At 45.0% G+C, this 15,000-nt stretch overlaps 1 protein-coding gene across 2 annotated transcripts in view; it reads right to left on the minus strand.

Moving 5' to 3' along the window:
- Positions 1–15,000, minus strand: part of LOC107396083 (chemokine-like protein TAFA-5) — a 48,659-nt gene that overhangs the window by 32,935 nt on the left and 724 nt on the right. For both annotated transcript variants that reach the window (XM_054734160.2, XM_054734161.2), the window contains exon 2: positions 11,135–11,284. In XM_054734160.2, coding sequence (XP_054590135.1) covers positions 11,135–11,284 — 150 coding nt within the window. The remainder of the gene's footprint in view (positions 1–11,134; positions 11,285–15,000) is intronic.

Here is a 15,000-nt window from a genome sequence, read left to right on the forward strand (position 1 = left end):
AGCGGTTTAGAACTGGATAAGAACTTTGACGATAGTGATAATTAAGATAGATAGTTCTTTTTGTTAATCCTCGAGTAATTATTAGCCGTTTTAGTTTTGAGATCCATTTGTCTGCTCTTCAGCTTGAATTTTCGTTAGACCTTTTTTCAGCTGTACAGCTCGCTTTTCGTTTGTCAGTTAGATTAATCTATAAAGTAAATAGCCATTGAGATTTATCTTTCTAGTTAGTCAACTCCGGCACTTTTGTTTGTTAAATTATTCTCGTGTCTTTTTCCCTGAGGCCTTTTGCCTCAGGTGTTTTGATTTCCCCTCGTCGCCTTTCGTTTTATTAGTGTTTGTTGTGTTTAGTCTTTTTTTTCTCTCCCAGTCTAGGACTGAGTATTTGTGTTTGATTCTGGTAATAAAACACATTTTTATTTATACTCCTCCCTTTTCTCCACTCCAGTTATTATGTTACCCCTCCACCACAACGCCTAACACCTAGGGTTTGTAACAACCATCATCATCACATAATAATCATCATCATCATGATCATCATCATCACCTCCATCACCTGATGTGGGCGGAACTTTGGGCTCCCCGTTGTTATCACCTGGGCCTCTGGCGGGGGCTGCCTCATGCGGTTGGTGCAGTGATGTTTTGGTTCTGTTGTATTTTTGCTTGTCCCTTTTTTCCCTCTTTTTCTGCAGGTCTAGAAGTGGATTCTTGTACACCCTTTATTGTTTAAACACACACACACCTCTTTCTTTCCTCACCCCCCTTTCTCTTTTATTCCTATCTCCGTGTCTGTTGGGATTTAAAACAAGCAAAAATATTTCTAATGTAGTTCATGCATCAGTTGAGACATCATAGCTGAAGCTATACTGCTCCACCTGTGACTGGAAGGCTTGTCTTTGTCATTCAGACGTCAATTCTGATGGCTTTACAGCCAGACAAGACAAGGGGAAAAATAAATGAAATACAATAAAACAAAAGAGAATAAATAAATGATTTTTGATTTTATCTGAGTCACATTCTACTTTAAAACCACAGTATGCAACATTTTTATATTTGCAGCCATTACGTGCTAAAATGACCCTTTACAAGATTAATGAAATGTCACTCAGACACCCACCGCCCTCTGTGGCCAGAATACCGCATTTGCAACTTCAGACTTGTGGGCCACTCTGTTGGGACTGCTGGGAAGAAGCTTGAGATGACACAGCTGACACTTCAGTCTGGTTCCAGCGTGTTTCCTGCATGTTTTAGATCTCGAGGAGGTGTTGCAGCCATTAGATTAAGGTGTTAAACGTTAACGCGGTGAGATAGGTTCCATGTTCGGTTTGACCACAGAGATTTAATAATGAACACTAGGGAGTGCTAAAAGCAAGCATGTGTGCCTTTAAAGGTCTCATTTTGGTTCTAATGACGTTTCATTGAAATGTAACAAACGTTTTATAAGTTTGTTATAAACTGGTCTCGTATCAGAAGTTATAGCAGGATTGTGAGTTAAGAGACAATATTTAGAATGAAATCGATTTGAATAGTTGAACTTTAAAACTTTACAAAGGTAAACAGAAGTGCACAAGTGATTGATTTTGATGTAGAAGTTAACGTACAAAACATGACAAAGTTTGCTGCAGAACTGGTAAGAGCTGCAAAACCTTACTGCATTGCTCTTATTCCCTAAGCCTTAATTACATAAAAGGCAGATATAACGGTTTTGACTCTTTCTAATCCACTTAGAAATCCACATATTTGTAATAAGTTTAAATGAATACAAAAACATGTATTTATCTGTTTGCTGGTAAAAGCCGTACTGCGGTCTAAAGCAATGCTTTTAAGTACACTAAATTTAGCTTGATTGTAAAAATATTTCCTTTTCTGCTATATTAATACAAGAAACCTTTCTGATAACACATCAGAAATAATCACATATTTGAACATAACTTATGTAAATGCCATTTAAAACTTTCATTTGTAATGATGTTTTTGACTTACTACCTACCATTTTATGTGGCTTCCAGTTGTTCCTGATGTAGAATCCAGGAATGGTCAGTTTTTATCTACAGTTTGACCTTTTCAGTGACCGATCATCTACAGCAGGGGTGTCAAACTCATTTGAGCTCAGGGGCCACATTGAGGGAAATCTAGTCCCAAGTGGGCCGGACCGGTAAATTAAAAAAAAACTTCAGATTGTTTTCTTTGTTTTAATACAATCAATATAAAACGAGGCTGGAGCCTGAGGACAGTGTAGTACAAGTACAACACCTGAAGTGTACTTGAAAATTTGAAAAAAAAAAAAAAAAAAAATCAACAAAAAAAAAATTCCTTAGTGATTCAAAGATCTTACAGATCACATGGCTAGATCAGTTTCATGCGGCACTTAAAGTATATTTGACTCATTTTACTTTACATCTTTTAGCTTTCACCAGCACATCAATAGTAGAAGTCACATCCCGAGGGGCAGCCAACTTCAGGATGGGATTCAAGTTCTTGTGTGAGCCTTGAGCGCAGCTTTGGTTTATTATACACATTACAGAGAAAACTTGCTCACAATGATAAGTTTATTTTCACTCTACATTGTAAAGTATGAAAATAAAGTTTACACAACCATCTCGCGTGCCGGAGTTAACCCGCTTGTGGGCCGGATCCGGCCCGCTTGCCGCATGTTTGACACCCCTGATCTACAGACATGAATCTGCCTCTCTGCGTCTCTTAAGGTTGGTTTACGCTTGACGCGTCCGTATGGCTCCGCGTGGCGAAATTGCGTCATTTTAACAACCACGCCCCTCCACCGCGCCTCCGCACGGCCCAAACTTTCCGCACCGCCCACCTAGGAAATTTTCTAACCACGCGGACGGTCGGACGCGGAAAAACATGGCGGACTGGCAAGAACTAGTATGGCAGAGGTTCGTAAATACAGACATTTGTATGATTCACCTCTCAGAGATCACCGTGATCAACATGTTGTTAATAATTCTTGGAGAGAAATAGCTCGCACTGTCGGAAAAGACGAGGATGCTGTTAAAAATGCTGGAATGCCATGTTGTAAACAACAGTAATTTTTACTTCTACTATGGTGTAGTGTTGGATGCATGCCATAGAGCTCCATGCTGCCCCCTACAGTTTGGGAGAATATTGTTTCACCGCAGAGACAAGCCACATGAACCATAAACGCTGCAAGTTGTGAAGCGCGTTCCATCCGCGAGCCGCATCACCAAGCGGAAAGTAAATGCGTCAAGCATAAACCAAGCTTTAGTCTTCCAAGCAGCAGGAAAGATTTGCTACCGCGTGTTTACACTCTGGTTGTCAACATCATGTTCCTTCCTCAAGGTTCCTCTCTGCCAAGCTGCGGCCTTATCTGTCTGCTTGCTTCACAGGACAAAAGATGAACTTTTACAACTCATAAGTTAAAAAAATCATTAAATAAACATATGGTTGAATGAACAAATGTTATGTGAATAATGATATTATTGTTTGATTAATCTGTGCCTAATTCAATGAAGTTGAAATGAATTTTATTATTACCATGAAACATTTTGGTGTTATGATCAGTAATGTTTGGTTTAACAAGTGAATCATTATCAACACTCACACACAATGTTCGTAAGATAAAGTTAAAGTAATTTCTGCACATAGATATTTTCTTACCCACAAATCAGAGCATCCTGTATATGAGAAGACGTGATGTTCTGATGTTTGTTTGTTAACACCTCTTAACATGGCACGTGCCGATTGGCCAAGTAAATCATAATATGAGACTATTAAAACAGGATCACTTACGGAGTGATTCAGCATTCTGTTAGTCTGAGCAGAACTCGGCCAGATTAACTCTTTGTTGTACCCTGGGCAACAATATTCAAGGGCCCCATCATCACGACCCAAGGATCACCATAATATGGTCACATACAGAATATTTTACTGTAATATGCAGTAAATATACTAAATACTTGAATGCCTGACATCATGTAGCCCGCTCAGGGTAACCTTTGACCCACCTTGTGTGGACTGACCAATGAGGAGAGGGTCTTAACTTGAGGCCCTCTCTTCATTGGTCAGTCTGCATGAGACTGACTCTCAACAGACGTTGAGTCATAGGCAGCGAAGCGTCTCTGTGCAGCGCAAAATCCCGGGTGGACAGTTTGTCTAATATAGGGTGATCATATTTCCATTTCCGAACAAGAGGATAGGGGATCTGTGCCTATGACGTCACACTATGGCAACGCCACACAAACCACGTTGGGACCCATTTTTGTAAGAACTAAATTAATATCAGTTTCTGCCAATAAAAGGGCTCTAAAACAATTCATATGTAAATATTTAGCATGTTTATTGCAAAATCTATTTTTTCTGCTTTAGTGCTGCAACAAGGTTCTATTAATAATAAATTATTATAACTTTTGTTTTACTACAGCATCGGTAAGCTTCCTAGTGCACAGATTATTAAGGATGCTTGTTTCAGCTGTGAGATTAGACGACAGGATCAATGATAAAATAAGTTGTCACACAATCCATGGAAACTTTCAGAGAATCCACAAATAGTGGCTTTCAAATGGTTTTGTTACTTTTTGCAAGTTTAGAAAAGCAGCAGATGAGACAGCGTGTCTGATAATTTAGTTTTTCATTTGATAATATTAGAACATGTCAGTAATGTCTGAGGGGCTTTTATAAACACTGTATAACTAACACTCCTGGAGAGGGTATGAATTACACAGAGGCTTCTGGGGAGCCCAGTAATGGGGGGTCGGGGGGTGGGGGGTCACTTTGCCTTGGCCCCCCAAAAAGCCTTGAAACGGCCCTGGGTGTGTGACTGGGTTTTGAAGGTGATCTGAATTGTATCAGATGTATAAATATTACGTGTGTAACTTATTGTTTTATACAGGTAAAAACGTGTAGTGGAGATAAATCTGCCTACATTTTACTTTTCAACACTTTGTTTTGTTTTCTTGTTTTTATTTAACTATTTTCCTGTCCTGTCTGTCTCTCATCTTCCTGCATCTCCTCTAAACTCTCCAGAAAAACTGCTTCCTGGATTATTACTTTTTCACCTCATCAGTTACTTCTGAGCAGATCAAAGGGATCTCCTGACCGCAAAGCGGAGAGCGCGTTTCGATGCTGCGTCAGTGAGGTGAAATCACCGCAGCACAGGTGATGAGCTCCGCAGTGGCAGAGCGCTTCAGGCACAAATAAGACAGAAAATAGAGAACATGTGCGGACATGAACGATCGGTTGCACCACTTTGAGAATGGACCGTGCGCTGGAAGCAGCAGGCTGGAGCGCTGAACACCAACGATCAGCGCTGTGCCGCTCTCTGTGCTCTCTGCTCAGAAGAGCCCATAAATGATGTAATATAGGTAGAAAACTTTTTTCCGGCTCCCCTGGATGTGTAGGATATACAGCTCCCCTATAATTCGATCCCTGCTCCTGGATGAAAAGCCGGACATTTTCATCAATACAAGAACCTCCAGTCCGGACGCCCGGACAGAGAGTGAAAAGTGGACATGTCCGGGGAAAACAGGACGGTCACCCTAGGTTTAATATAAAGCGGGAGATTACAGATACAGTGTTTTGCTCGTGCCCTTGCTGCCCTGGGCCCTTTAGAGTTTGTGGGCCCTGTGCAATTGCCCAGTTGCCCATATGGTTAATCCGGCCATGTAACCACTGCATCTCTTGACAAGCTGTCAAAAACCCTGCTACACGCTGAAGCTGACACAGCAAATGGTTCCTGCAGAACAAAGCTGATACAGTTCAGACTCCTTAAGAGTCCTTATAGACGCAAACTATGTCCAACCTGTGTGCCTGGCAACATCTCTGGACTGGAGAAGTCGGTGCTGCGGTTAATCTACTGAACTTCGGTGCCCAGAGGTCATCAGACCTTCCTGGCCTCCGGATCCACGAAGAGGGTCACCAAAGAAAGGGTGAGGTAGACACACATGATTGTGTCTGATGCTGTTTTGATAAGAACCAACTTCACAGTTTGATGCAGAACAAATTCTTTTCACGCCCAGAACTCAGTTCTTCTAGATACAAGATTCTGATAAACACACACCATTCAATCACCATACATCACATCCCATCCACTTAGATTCATCCATCACGGTAGCCTTAGTTAACTTGTCATGTTTTTAATTGTTTAGAAAATAAATTTCTTATCTTTTATAAACCTGACTCTGTCTGAATTAATACGAAGTGTGTTTGATCGCTGAAAAAGCAAAGAATCCTAGAATCTTCTGATTAAACATCCAAACACCAAGCAGGTTGATATTCTATAATTATATAGAATATTACATCTTATTGGTCATAAGTAAAGGTAATATATTAAGCTTAAAAGCAACTATATTAACCCCCAAATTCCTACATTTAAATGTATTCTAAAATCTGAAAACAAATAAAATAATGTTTAATAAATTTTCATCTTATTTAAACCAGTGTTTCCCCTTAAGAGCTGACAAGATCTTTTATGTTTTTAACCAAAAACGTGGGAAAAGTGACATAAATATCAACCCGCATCTCTTTAAAGGTCATAAACCCTCTAAATAGGAAGTGAAAAACGTTACATGTGTAGCTTACATTCAGCAATCTTCTACTTTAGCATTTCTGCTGTAATTTACATTTACAACATCTAATTCAGTTTATTGCTATAGCGCCAAATCATGACCAGAGTCATCTCAAGGCACTTCACATAGTAAATGTTCCAATACTGGTCAGGTCCTTAACCAATCAGTAAAAGGTTTCCTGTGTAAGGATCCCAGCAGGTTGCATCGAGTCACTGACTTGAGCCAAGCTTTTTTCCAGAGACTTTCAGGAAGTCCCTAAAATGTAAAAAGACATCCGCTGAACAGTCTGTGATTGTGGTGCTGAGCGGCACTCTCGCTGGGAGCTGCAGAGCGATCAGCCCTGATCGCCGACGGCAACGGTTTTCACACGTTCACTTGCAGTTCAGCATCACTGAATGGACAAGCTGCTGATCCAACAGTGGGTGACTTCCTGCTAATATTCACACAGCCAAGTGCTATTATCCATCCATTTTTTACACTTTGGCCTGAACTGACCAGGTTTTCAGGTCCCAGTTTCAGGTTGTTTCATGTAAAATACACAAATGTAATAAATGGAATGATTTACACTACTTTTGTGAAAATATTCTTAACCTCCTCTGGGCTGCAAGGGATGTGTGGAAATGGTGCTGATGTCAGGAAAACAACCAGACAGCTTTAAATCACAGCACACATATTAGTTTTAACTGAAGCTCTTCCTCCAGAGAAAAAGCAGCAGTTTCCTCATCCCTTCAGAAGCACAGCTCCATCTCCAGGAGAACCACTAAATCCCCACAGAGCAGACGGAGTCCCTCCAGCTGTTGTCATCGTTTCCAGATGGCAAAAACAAAAACAGACAAGGAGACAGCCGCTGATGAAATGAAAAGCAACTGAGAGACGTTTCCAGCGGAGATGTGACTTTCTGAACGTCACCGCCCCGATGAAGAGGTGGGCAGAACTGAGGATACTGCAGGCATCGGCTGTTTTTTCAATTCAATTCAAAGATAATTTATTAATCCCAGAGGGAAATAAGAGTTCCAGTACACACAATTCAGAGATCAGACATACATGGGCAAGACACATGACAAGAACTGGTGACTGTGGTCATTCGCAACCCTGAGTCGCGCTACCTTAATAGAGATAAGAGGGTTACATGAGGATTGGTTCAGGTGGAGGGAAAAAAAGGCACTTCAGAGTTACCCTCCACCAGGAGGGCAGCTTTGCTCTGCAAAAAAACACCTCAGACAGATATGCACACAGACTTCAGACAACACAACATAAGTGTCCACTAGGTGGGGTGGTGGGTTTAGGTCTATCCACACTTCAGTTCTTGCAGCCACGATAGAAGCAGCACATGTCACCTCAGTCTGAACAGGGGGAGGAGCATTGAGGGTTGGAGGGTTGCAGTGACCTTGGAACTATTCGGCGGCCTTCCTGCAGTCCCGCCCAGGCTGGGATAGGAGACAGAGTTGAGTTGCCATAGCGACGGCACATTCCACATATCTTCTGAGGGGGGAGTTTTCGTTGGAGCCTTGCAGGCTCAAGGGCACCAGATTCCAATTAGAAATTATTTTTGGGGCCAGACAGATAATATCCTCTCTGTCTTACAGTTTGTTGGTCCTCAACCTCTCAAAATCCCAATAATGGACGTTAATCTATCCCAATCCGTGCTGATTCGTCCACTCTCTCCTTGATGGCATCCATCTTTTGTGCCAATGAATGAATCTCGGCCAAAGTCCCAAGCTTACGATTCATCTCGACAATTATGTGAGTCTGAATTCACAGTGCGGTGCAATCCATCTCTGAGCTCCGGGATCAGGCCAATATTCCTCGACAGCTCGTTAATTTTCCGTTAAGCCAGGTAGCCTCCAAGGCCAATGAGCAGGAAACCTGACACCAACACCACGAATATCCACACGTCTTCAAAGTCCTCCACAGACAGCTGAGATAAACAAATCAAGTTCCACTGTTTCCAGGAGTCCATGATGAGTCCAACTGGGTCTGTCGTGGAGGGGCACCCAGGAGCCCCTTCTCCCGTTCTCATTGTTGAAAAAATTTTATCAACCGCGTTGAGTGACCAACTGACGAGATCCATTTTAGTGAATTTCAGTTTCCAGTTTCCATAAAAAATGCAGAAGCAGCCGTGCACCCAGCACACACAGACAGACAAAGGCCTTGAGGATAAGATATGGAGGAGAGGAGGAAAAAAGCGTCTGAACCCTCCAAGAGCCGGAAGAACAAAAATTATTAGGCTGTGAGCCAATATTCAGTCACAGAAAAGGTCACGCTTAAGAAAATTTCACAAATGACTAAATACAACATCCCAAAATATCCTTAGACACTCTAAATACACCCTACACCAAAACCCCGGGCTAGAGTGTTTTAAACATGGTGAGTTATAGAAGACCTGCCGGTACCACTTAAACCCACCTTCCCTTCAACACCAACAGACCCACACAGGGCTCTGCACCACACCTCACCTGGCAAGGATGGGCATGTTTCATCTAAAAAGATTTAATGCAGCTGGTCTTTTTCTATTAGAGACAGACAGCAACCTTTTTATCATAAACTCAACAGTTTAAATCCATATCTCCCCCTAAATGACACCAGGCGGTGAGACTTAAGGATTCTCCTCTTACACTTTGATCCACCTGTGACAGGTGTTTCCCTGTCGCAGGGGCAGGACTGGGACCTGCAGCCTTGGTGTGCATCGGCCCTGCCGCTTTGTACAGTTTTTGTGGGCTCTGGCCATCAAGATGCCACATTTGTCCAATGGGCTTGTGCAACAGGGCAACTGGATACTGATGTAGCAGCCTGACTTAGAGTCAGGCACCATTTCAACAAAAGGAGACTAGTGAAGCGGCCGTCCCAGGTGCTCAACACGACAACAGCAGAGGCTCTTCGGCCTTGCTTCACTGAGGAAATTTAGGCATCCTTGCAAGTATTTATAATAGATTTCTGCAGCGGTACTAGGAAAGGATCTCTGATCAGGTGGTCAGAAACAGATGTCACAAACAGTCAGACCCATTTATACCAGTGAATGTTTAAACAGGAAAGAGTCTCACTGTTTGACCAAGGTTCCTTGGTTCCTTGTGTGAGAGCGATTACGTGTGCATCTAAGTGCAGCTATAGCATTAATCAAGCTAATAGCTAACCAGCGTGGGAGCATTTCTTCTTTCTTTTCATTCTAGCATTTATCGTTGCTTACACGTCCATTAGAAATGGTAAATGGTAAAATGGCCTATATTTGATATAGCGCCTTCTAGAGTCCTGGAACCTCCCCAAGGCACTTTACAACACAAATCAGTCATTCACCCATTCACACACACATTCACACCCTGGTGGGGATGAGCTACGATGTAGCCACAGCTGCCCTGGGGCGCACTGACAGAGGCGAGGCTGCTGAGCACTGGCGCCACCGGTCCCTCCGACCACCACCAGCAGGCAACGTGGGTTAAGTGTCTTGCCCAAGGACACAACGGCAGCGACAGACTGAGCGGGGCTCGAACCTGCAACCTTCCGATTACGGGGCGAGCACTTAACTCCTGTGCCACCTTTTTACTGAGCGAAGTGCGTTAGACTCCACAACAGTAGGTAGTGACACGCGGCCATTCATGCTGGCATTCCTCCGGTTAGCCAATAGCAGCACAGATGGTAAACAAACGCTGGCCTGAGTGAAACAGATGGAAAGGCACCATGGCCGAAGGAATGGATGAACACAACGCTGCAGCTTGTTGGGAACATGCTGCACTGTTTGATGGTGTCATACATGTTAAGTTGTTGGAATGATGTCAGAATCACTTCTGGAAAGGGAAGTGAAACAACGCTCACCTCAAACCCTATTGTAAATAAATAATAAGAGCAACAGTCTTATCAATATAGAGTAAATATACAAACAGAGAAGAAATAGAAGTATAATAAATGGCAGCCTAAGGTCTCCGTCCCTTCTGGTCGGCTCAAGGGTCCCAGGAACAAAGAAAAATGGATGTAAGTGAACGGAGCTATAAAAGCTGCTTTCTTACGTCTGAATCACACATGTAATTCAATTAAAACAGGGGATGAACAGTGTGCACCCTCTGTCAATCACGTGTCCTCATTTCTGTATCCCATCGAAATAATTCTCTATGCTGTTTCTAAAACTGTTTCATATTTGGACATAACCTCGTTTTAATGAGGTGTCAGAGTCATCCCTGTCCTCTAACTGAGCAGTCAGGCAGCTGTGTGCCACAGACGAAGCTTCCTCTAAACGTTTTCCTCACAAAAACAGAAGACGTGTTTTGAGAATGTTTCTCGTAGGCAAACCAGACCCCGTCACCGCCTGCTGCTGCAGGAGTGAAGAATAGCTAGGTTAACTCCAACATGTCAGCCTCCATGCATTTGTAATCAAAACATGTTAAAATAAATATAAATATCCATGTTTATTAACAGAAATCCTCTTCTTTCCACTGCAGAGCGACTGAGCTGTCAGCCCTGTAAACAGCATCGTATCTTTAATGTGCTTGTGGGTTGCTGTGATAAAACGTGCCAGACTGAAACATGCTGAGACTCTTCACCCCAAAGGGAAAACACCCAAAAGCTTAAGACACATATGATCTCTACAGCATATCTTTGTGTCTCACCATCGACACAGGCTGGTCTGGCTCGCGTTGTCCCAGCGATCTGTCCCTTCCTGCAAGCGCAGCGGGCGGTCTGACGGGCGATGGTCCTCCGGGGCTGGCTGCTGTCTCGGGCCAGAGTTACAATCTCACAGGTTCCTGCCAACAGGTGACCTGCACAGGAAAACATGAGGAGAGAACGTGACTCACCCCGTCTCTGAGCAGGTCTCCTCTGATGGAAGGTGTCTCCCCTCACACTTTTACAACTGCACATTTTAGAGCTACTGCCAATAACTCAGACAGACAGACAGACAGACAGACAGACAGACAGACAGACAGACAGACAGACAGACAGACAGACAGACAGACAGACAGACAGACAGACAGACAGACAGACAGACAGACAGACAGACAGATAGATAGATAGATAGATAGATAGATAGATAGATAGATAGATAGATAGATAGATAGATAGATAGATAGATAGATAGATAGATAGATAGATAGATAGATAGATAGATAGATAGATAGATAGATAGATAGATAGATAGATAGATAGATAGATAGATATTTTTGGTACTTTTAAAAACTCGACTCCAACTGACAGACGTAATAAATCAGGTCTTGACTGAATGCATCAGAGGCTGTAGAGGAGTAGCTGTTGGGAGGATCACAGGGGCCTAATGAAACCTCAGGAACTGGTTGCTGGGCTTAGTCACTGTGGTGATGGCAGAGCCCCGTGCATGCTGATGAACTGTCATCAATAGAGCCATGGATCAGCTTTCCACACAGAGGGCCTGGATCGCGACAGTCAGGAGGACCACAGAGAGGAGAAAAATGAAGTAGTGGCTCCCATTAAAGGAGGTCAGAGGGAGAAAAACCACAGTGATGACATCAGCAGCAACAACAACTGCAGGAGCTCTTTAAAGACGCAGACACACACGTGACAGTTCACCTACGATTTACCAGCAGCTTCAGCGAGGAGGTGTGAATGAAAAGCCTTCTGCAGACAAAAGGCACACAGAATGAATCCCTTACATCCTGTGGAGGGAAGATTTTGTCTTGCATGACCTGAACAGTCATATTAATTTAAGCCCATCTGATACGGGCTGTTAGGTCTCTGTGTGACCGGTGTCAGAGCTTGGTCCACTTCTGCAGCAGTAAGGCGAGCTCGTTCCCAGTTAGAGTTGGACTGGGACAAGGCTGCCCTTTGTCACAGATTCTGTTCATAACTTTTATGGGTTTCTAGGTGCAGCCAAGGTGGTGAGGCGATCTGTTTTAGTGGCCTCATGCCCAGAATACACCAGCTGTGAAGCACCGCAGAACAGATCGCTCACAAGATTTGCACAATGCTGAAGGAGTTCTGCTCTGTGGTGGAGTTGCTAATGCTAATGGTTAGCTTCTACTAGTCCAGATGTTCTCTGCAACAGCCTTCCCCGTCATGAGTCAAGATGGGTGAGTCCATGAATGTTTAGTGACGGTGTGAGGTAGATCTGTCAGGTGTTTCCAACCCTTGAGTTTCACCGTCTGTTTTCTATCAAAACTAATGCAGGAGATGAGTGTAGGAGACTATTTTCATGTTCCGCCCTTTCCTGCCATTACACCCAATCTGCACCCGTCAGGGAACTGCCACCCATTCTACCAGCCCAGAAGTTTATCGCAGCTCTCCACTGGCCAGTAGAGGACGCCATCCGGGCTGCCTTGCTTATCGATCCAGCACCTGCCAACGCACCCTCCGACCAGCTTTATGTGCCTTCCACCTGCCGCTCTGAAGCCCTGGCCTGGGGGCATGCATCCCGCCTGGCTGGTCACCAAGGGGAGACCCGAACCCTCCAGTTCCTACGACGTGCGCTATGGTGGCCCTCTATGGCCAAAGATGTCCAAGAATAGATGTTCCACTTGCGCCCGCTCCAAGACCCCAAACCAACCCCCGACTGGAAATCTACACCCTCTCCCAATTCCACACCGACCATGGTCCCACATCGGCCTAGACTTTGTCACGGGGTTACCTCCTGTCAACCAGCTCGAGACCATCCTAACCATCGTGGACAGATTCTCGAAGGCGGTCCACCTAGTGGCTCTTCCTTGCCTGCCCACAGCCAAGCAGATGGCCAAGATCCTCCTGGAGCAGGTCGTATGCCTCCATGGGTTTCCCCAGGACATTGTCTCGGATCGGGGACCCCAGTTTATGTCAAGATTCTGGAAGACCTTCTGTCGGCTGGTTGGTGCCAGTAGTAGTCTCTCCTCTGGCTACCACCCCCAAACTATTAGGCACACTGAGCGTGCAAATTAGCAACTTGGTTGGTACCTCCGCTGCTTTGCCTCCTCCCAACCAACCCCTTGGCCCAAATACCTCTTGTGGGCGGAGATGTCTCACAATCTCCACGTCTCCTCGGCCACTAGTCTCTCCCCGTTTGAGTCATGTCATGGATACCAGCCCCCTCTCTTCCACCACCAGGAACCTGAGACTGAGGTCCCTGCTGCCCAGACCCTGGTCCGGCATTGCCGCCTCGCCTGGGTCCGTGCTCGGGTGGCCATCAAGCAAGCTAACACAGAATACTCTCGCCAGCACAAACACCGCCACCGGACTGGGCCAACTTTTCAATCTGGCGACAAGGTATGGGTGTCTACCTGGAACATGCGCCTACCTGCTGGCTCCCGGAAGCTCGCTCCACGATTTTTGGGGCCCTACCCTGTGGAGAGGGTCATTAACCCGGTGGCGTATCGTATCCGCCTGCCCAGGCCTCTCAAAGTCCATCCCGTCTTCCATGTGTCCCAGCTAAGACCAGTACAGACTTCTCTCCTCGCTCCTCCTCCAGATCCCGAGCCTCCGCCTCGAGGGGTTGGCGAAGATGGGCTTTTCACTGTGCTGCGCCTGCTGGACCCCCATCACCGTGGCAGAAGTTGGCAGTACCTAGTGGATTGGGTGGATTACGGCCCGGAGGAACGCTCCTGGGAGCCAACAAGTGCAATCATGGACCCCTCGCTCATCTCGGACTTCTGGGCCCGTTGCCCTGGGACTTCTGGGGCCGTCCCTCCGGTGGGGGGTCCTGTTACGCTGCCCCCTTCACAACCCTCGACATCCTCCGGGGGAGGACCACACACCCACTCAGGCCAACCGAACTCCACTACCCAGCATTCCCAGCGCCAGTCTTCCGGCCCACGTCACCTGCCACATCTACATAAGGAAGTACAGCTCAACACCAAACCACTCATCGTTCTAACCGAACTGTGCTCCGAGTTCCGACCAGATCCAACCCGATCACTCAGCCCGTTCTGACCAGATCAGCCCATGCTACTCACCCTGCCGACTCAAAGTAAGTCTGCTTGTTACCTTTTGGAGCAGCCGTGCTCTCCAGTCATCATACGGTTTGACTCCTAGAACAAACCGCGTGTCAATCTGCCCGGCGTCAGTCACTCCGCGCTTGGGTTTAAAAACACGCTACATCCCGAACTCTCGCTCCGGTTCAGCTCAGCTCGAGTCAGGCCTTACAGACACCACTGGAAATTAAAATGTCTAGAAAGTACAAATTTATGATCAAAACCAACATCTAACAAGTGTCCATAGTGGCTTAAAATAAAAAAAACACTCATTTGGCCCCAACTGTTGCAGATTCAGCTTTAACCAGCCGAGAAGTGCTCTGCTCTCTCCTGGATGCAAAATCAACAGCAGCCATTCCCCGTCAGGAGCCAAGATGAGCGAGTCCATGGATGCTAAATTGAAATTATTTTGTGCTGGCTTTTCTAATCCCCGTCTACGACCTATCAGTAACTAATGCAGGAAATGCCAGTAGAAGACCATTTTCATGTCTAGATGGTGCACATGAAACTCAAAAAGAGCAAGTGAAAAACTTTTCTCAGTGAACTCGAAGAAACTCGTGAAATTGTCA

Source organism: Nothobranchius furzeri, chromosome 14, assembly GCF_043380555.1.
Source record: "Nothobranchius furzeri strain GRZ-AD chromosome 14, NfurGRZ-RIMD1, whole genome shotgun sequence".
In the NCBI taxonomy this organism is placed as follows: Eukaryota; Metazoa; Chordata; class Actinopteri; order Cyprinodontiformes; family Nothobranchiidae; genus Nothobranchius; species Nothobranchius furzeri.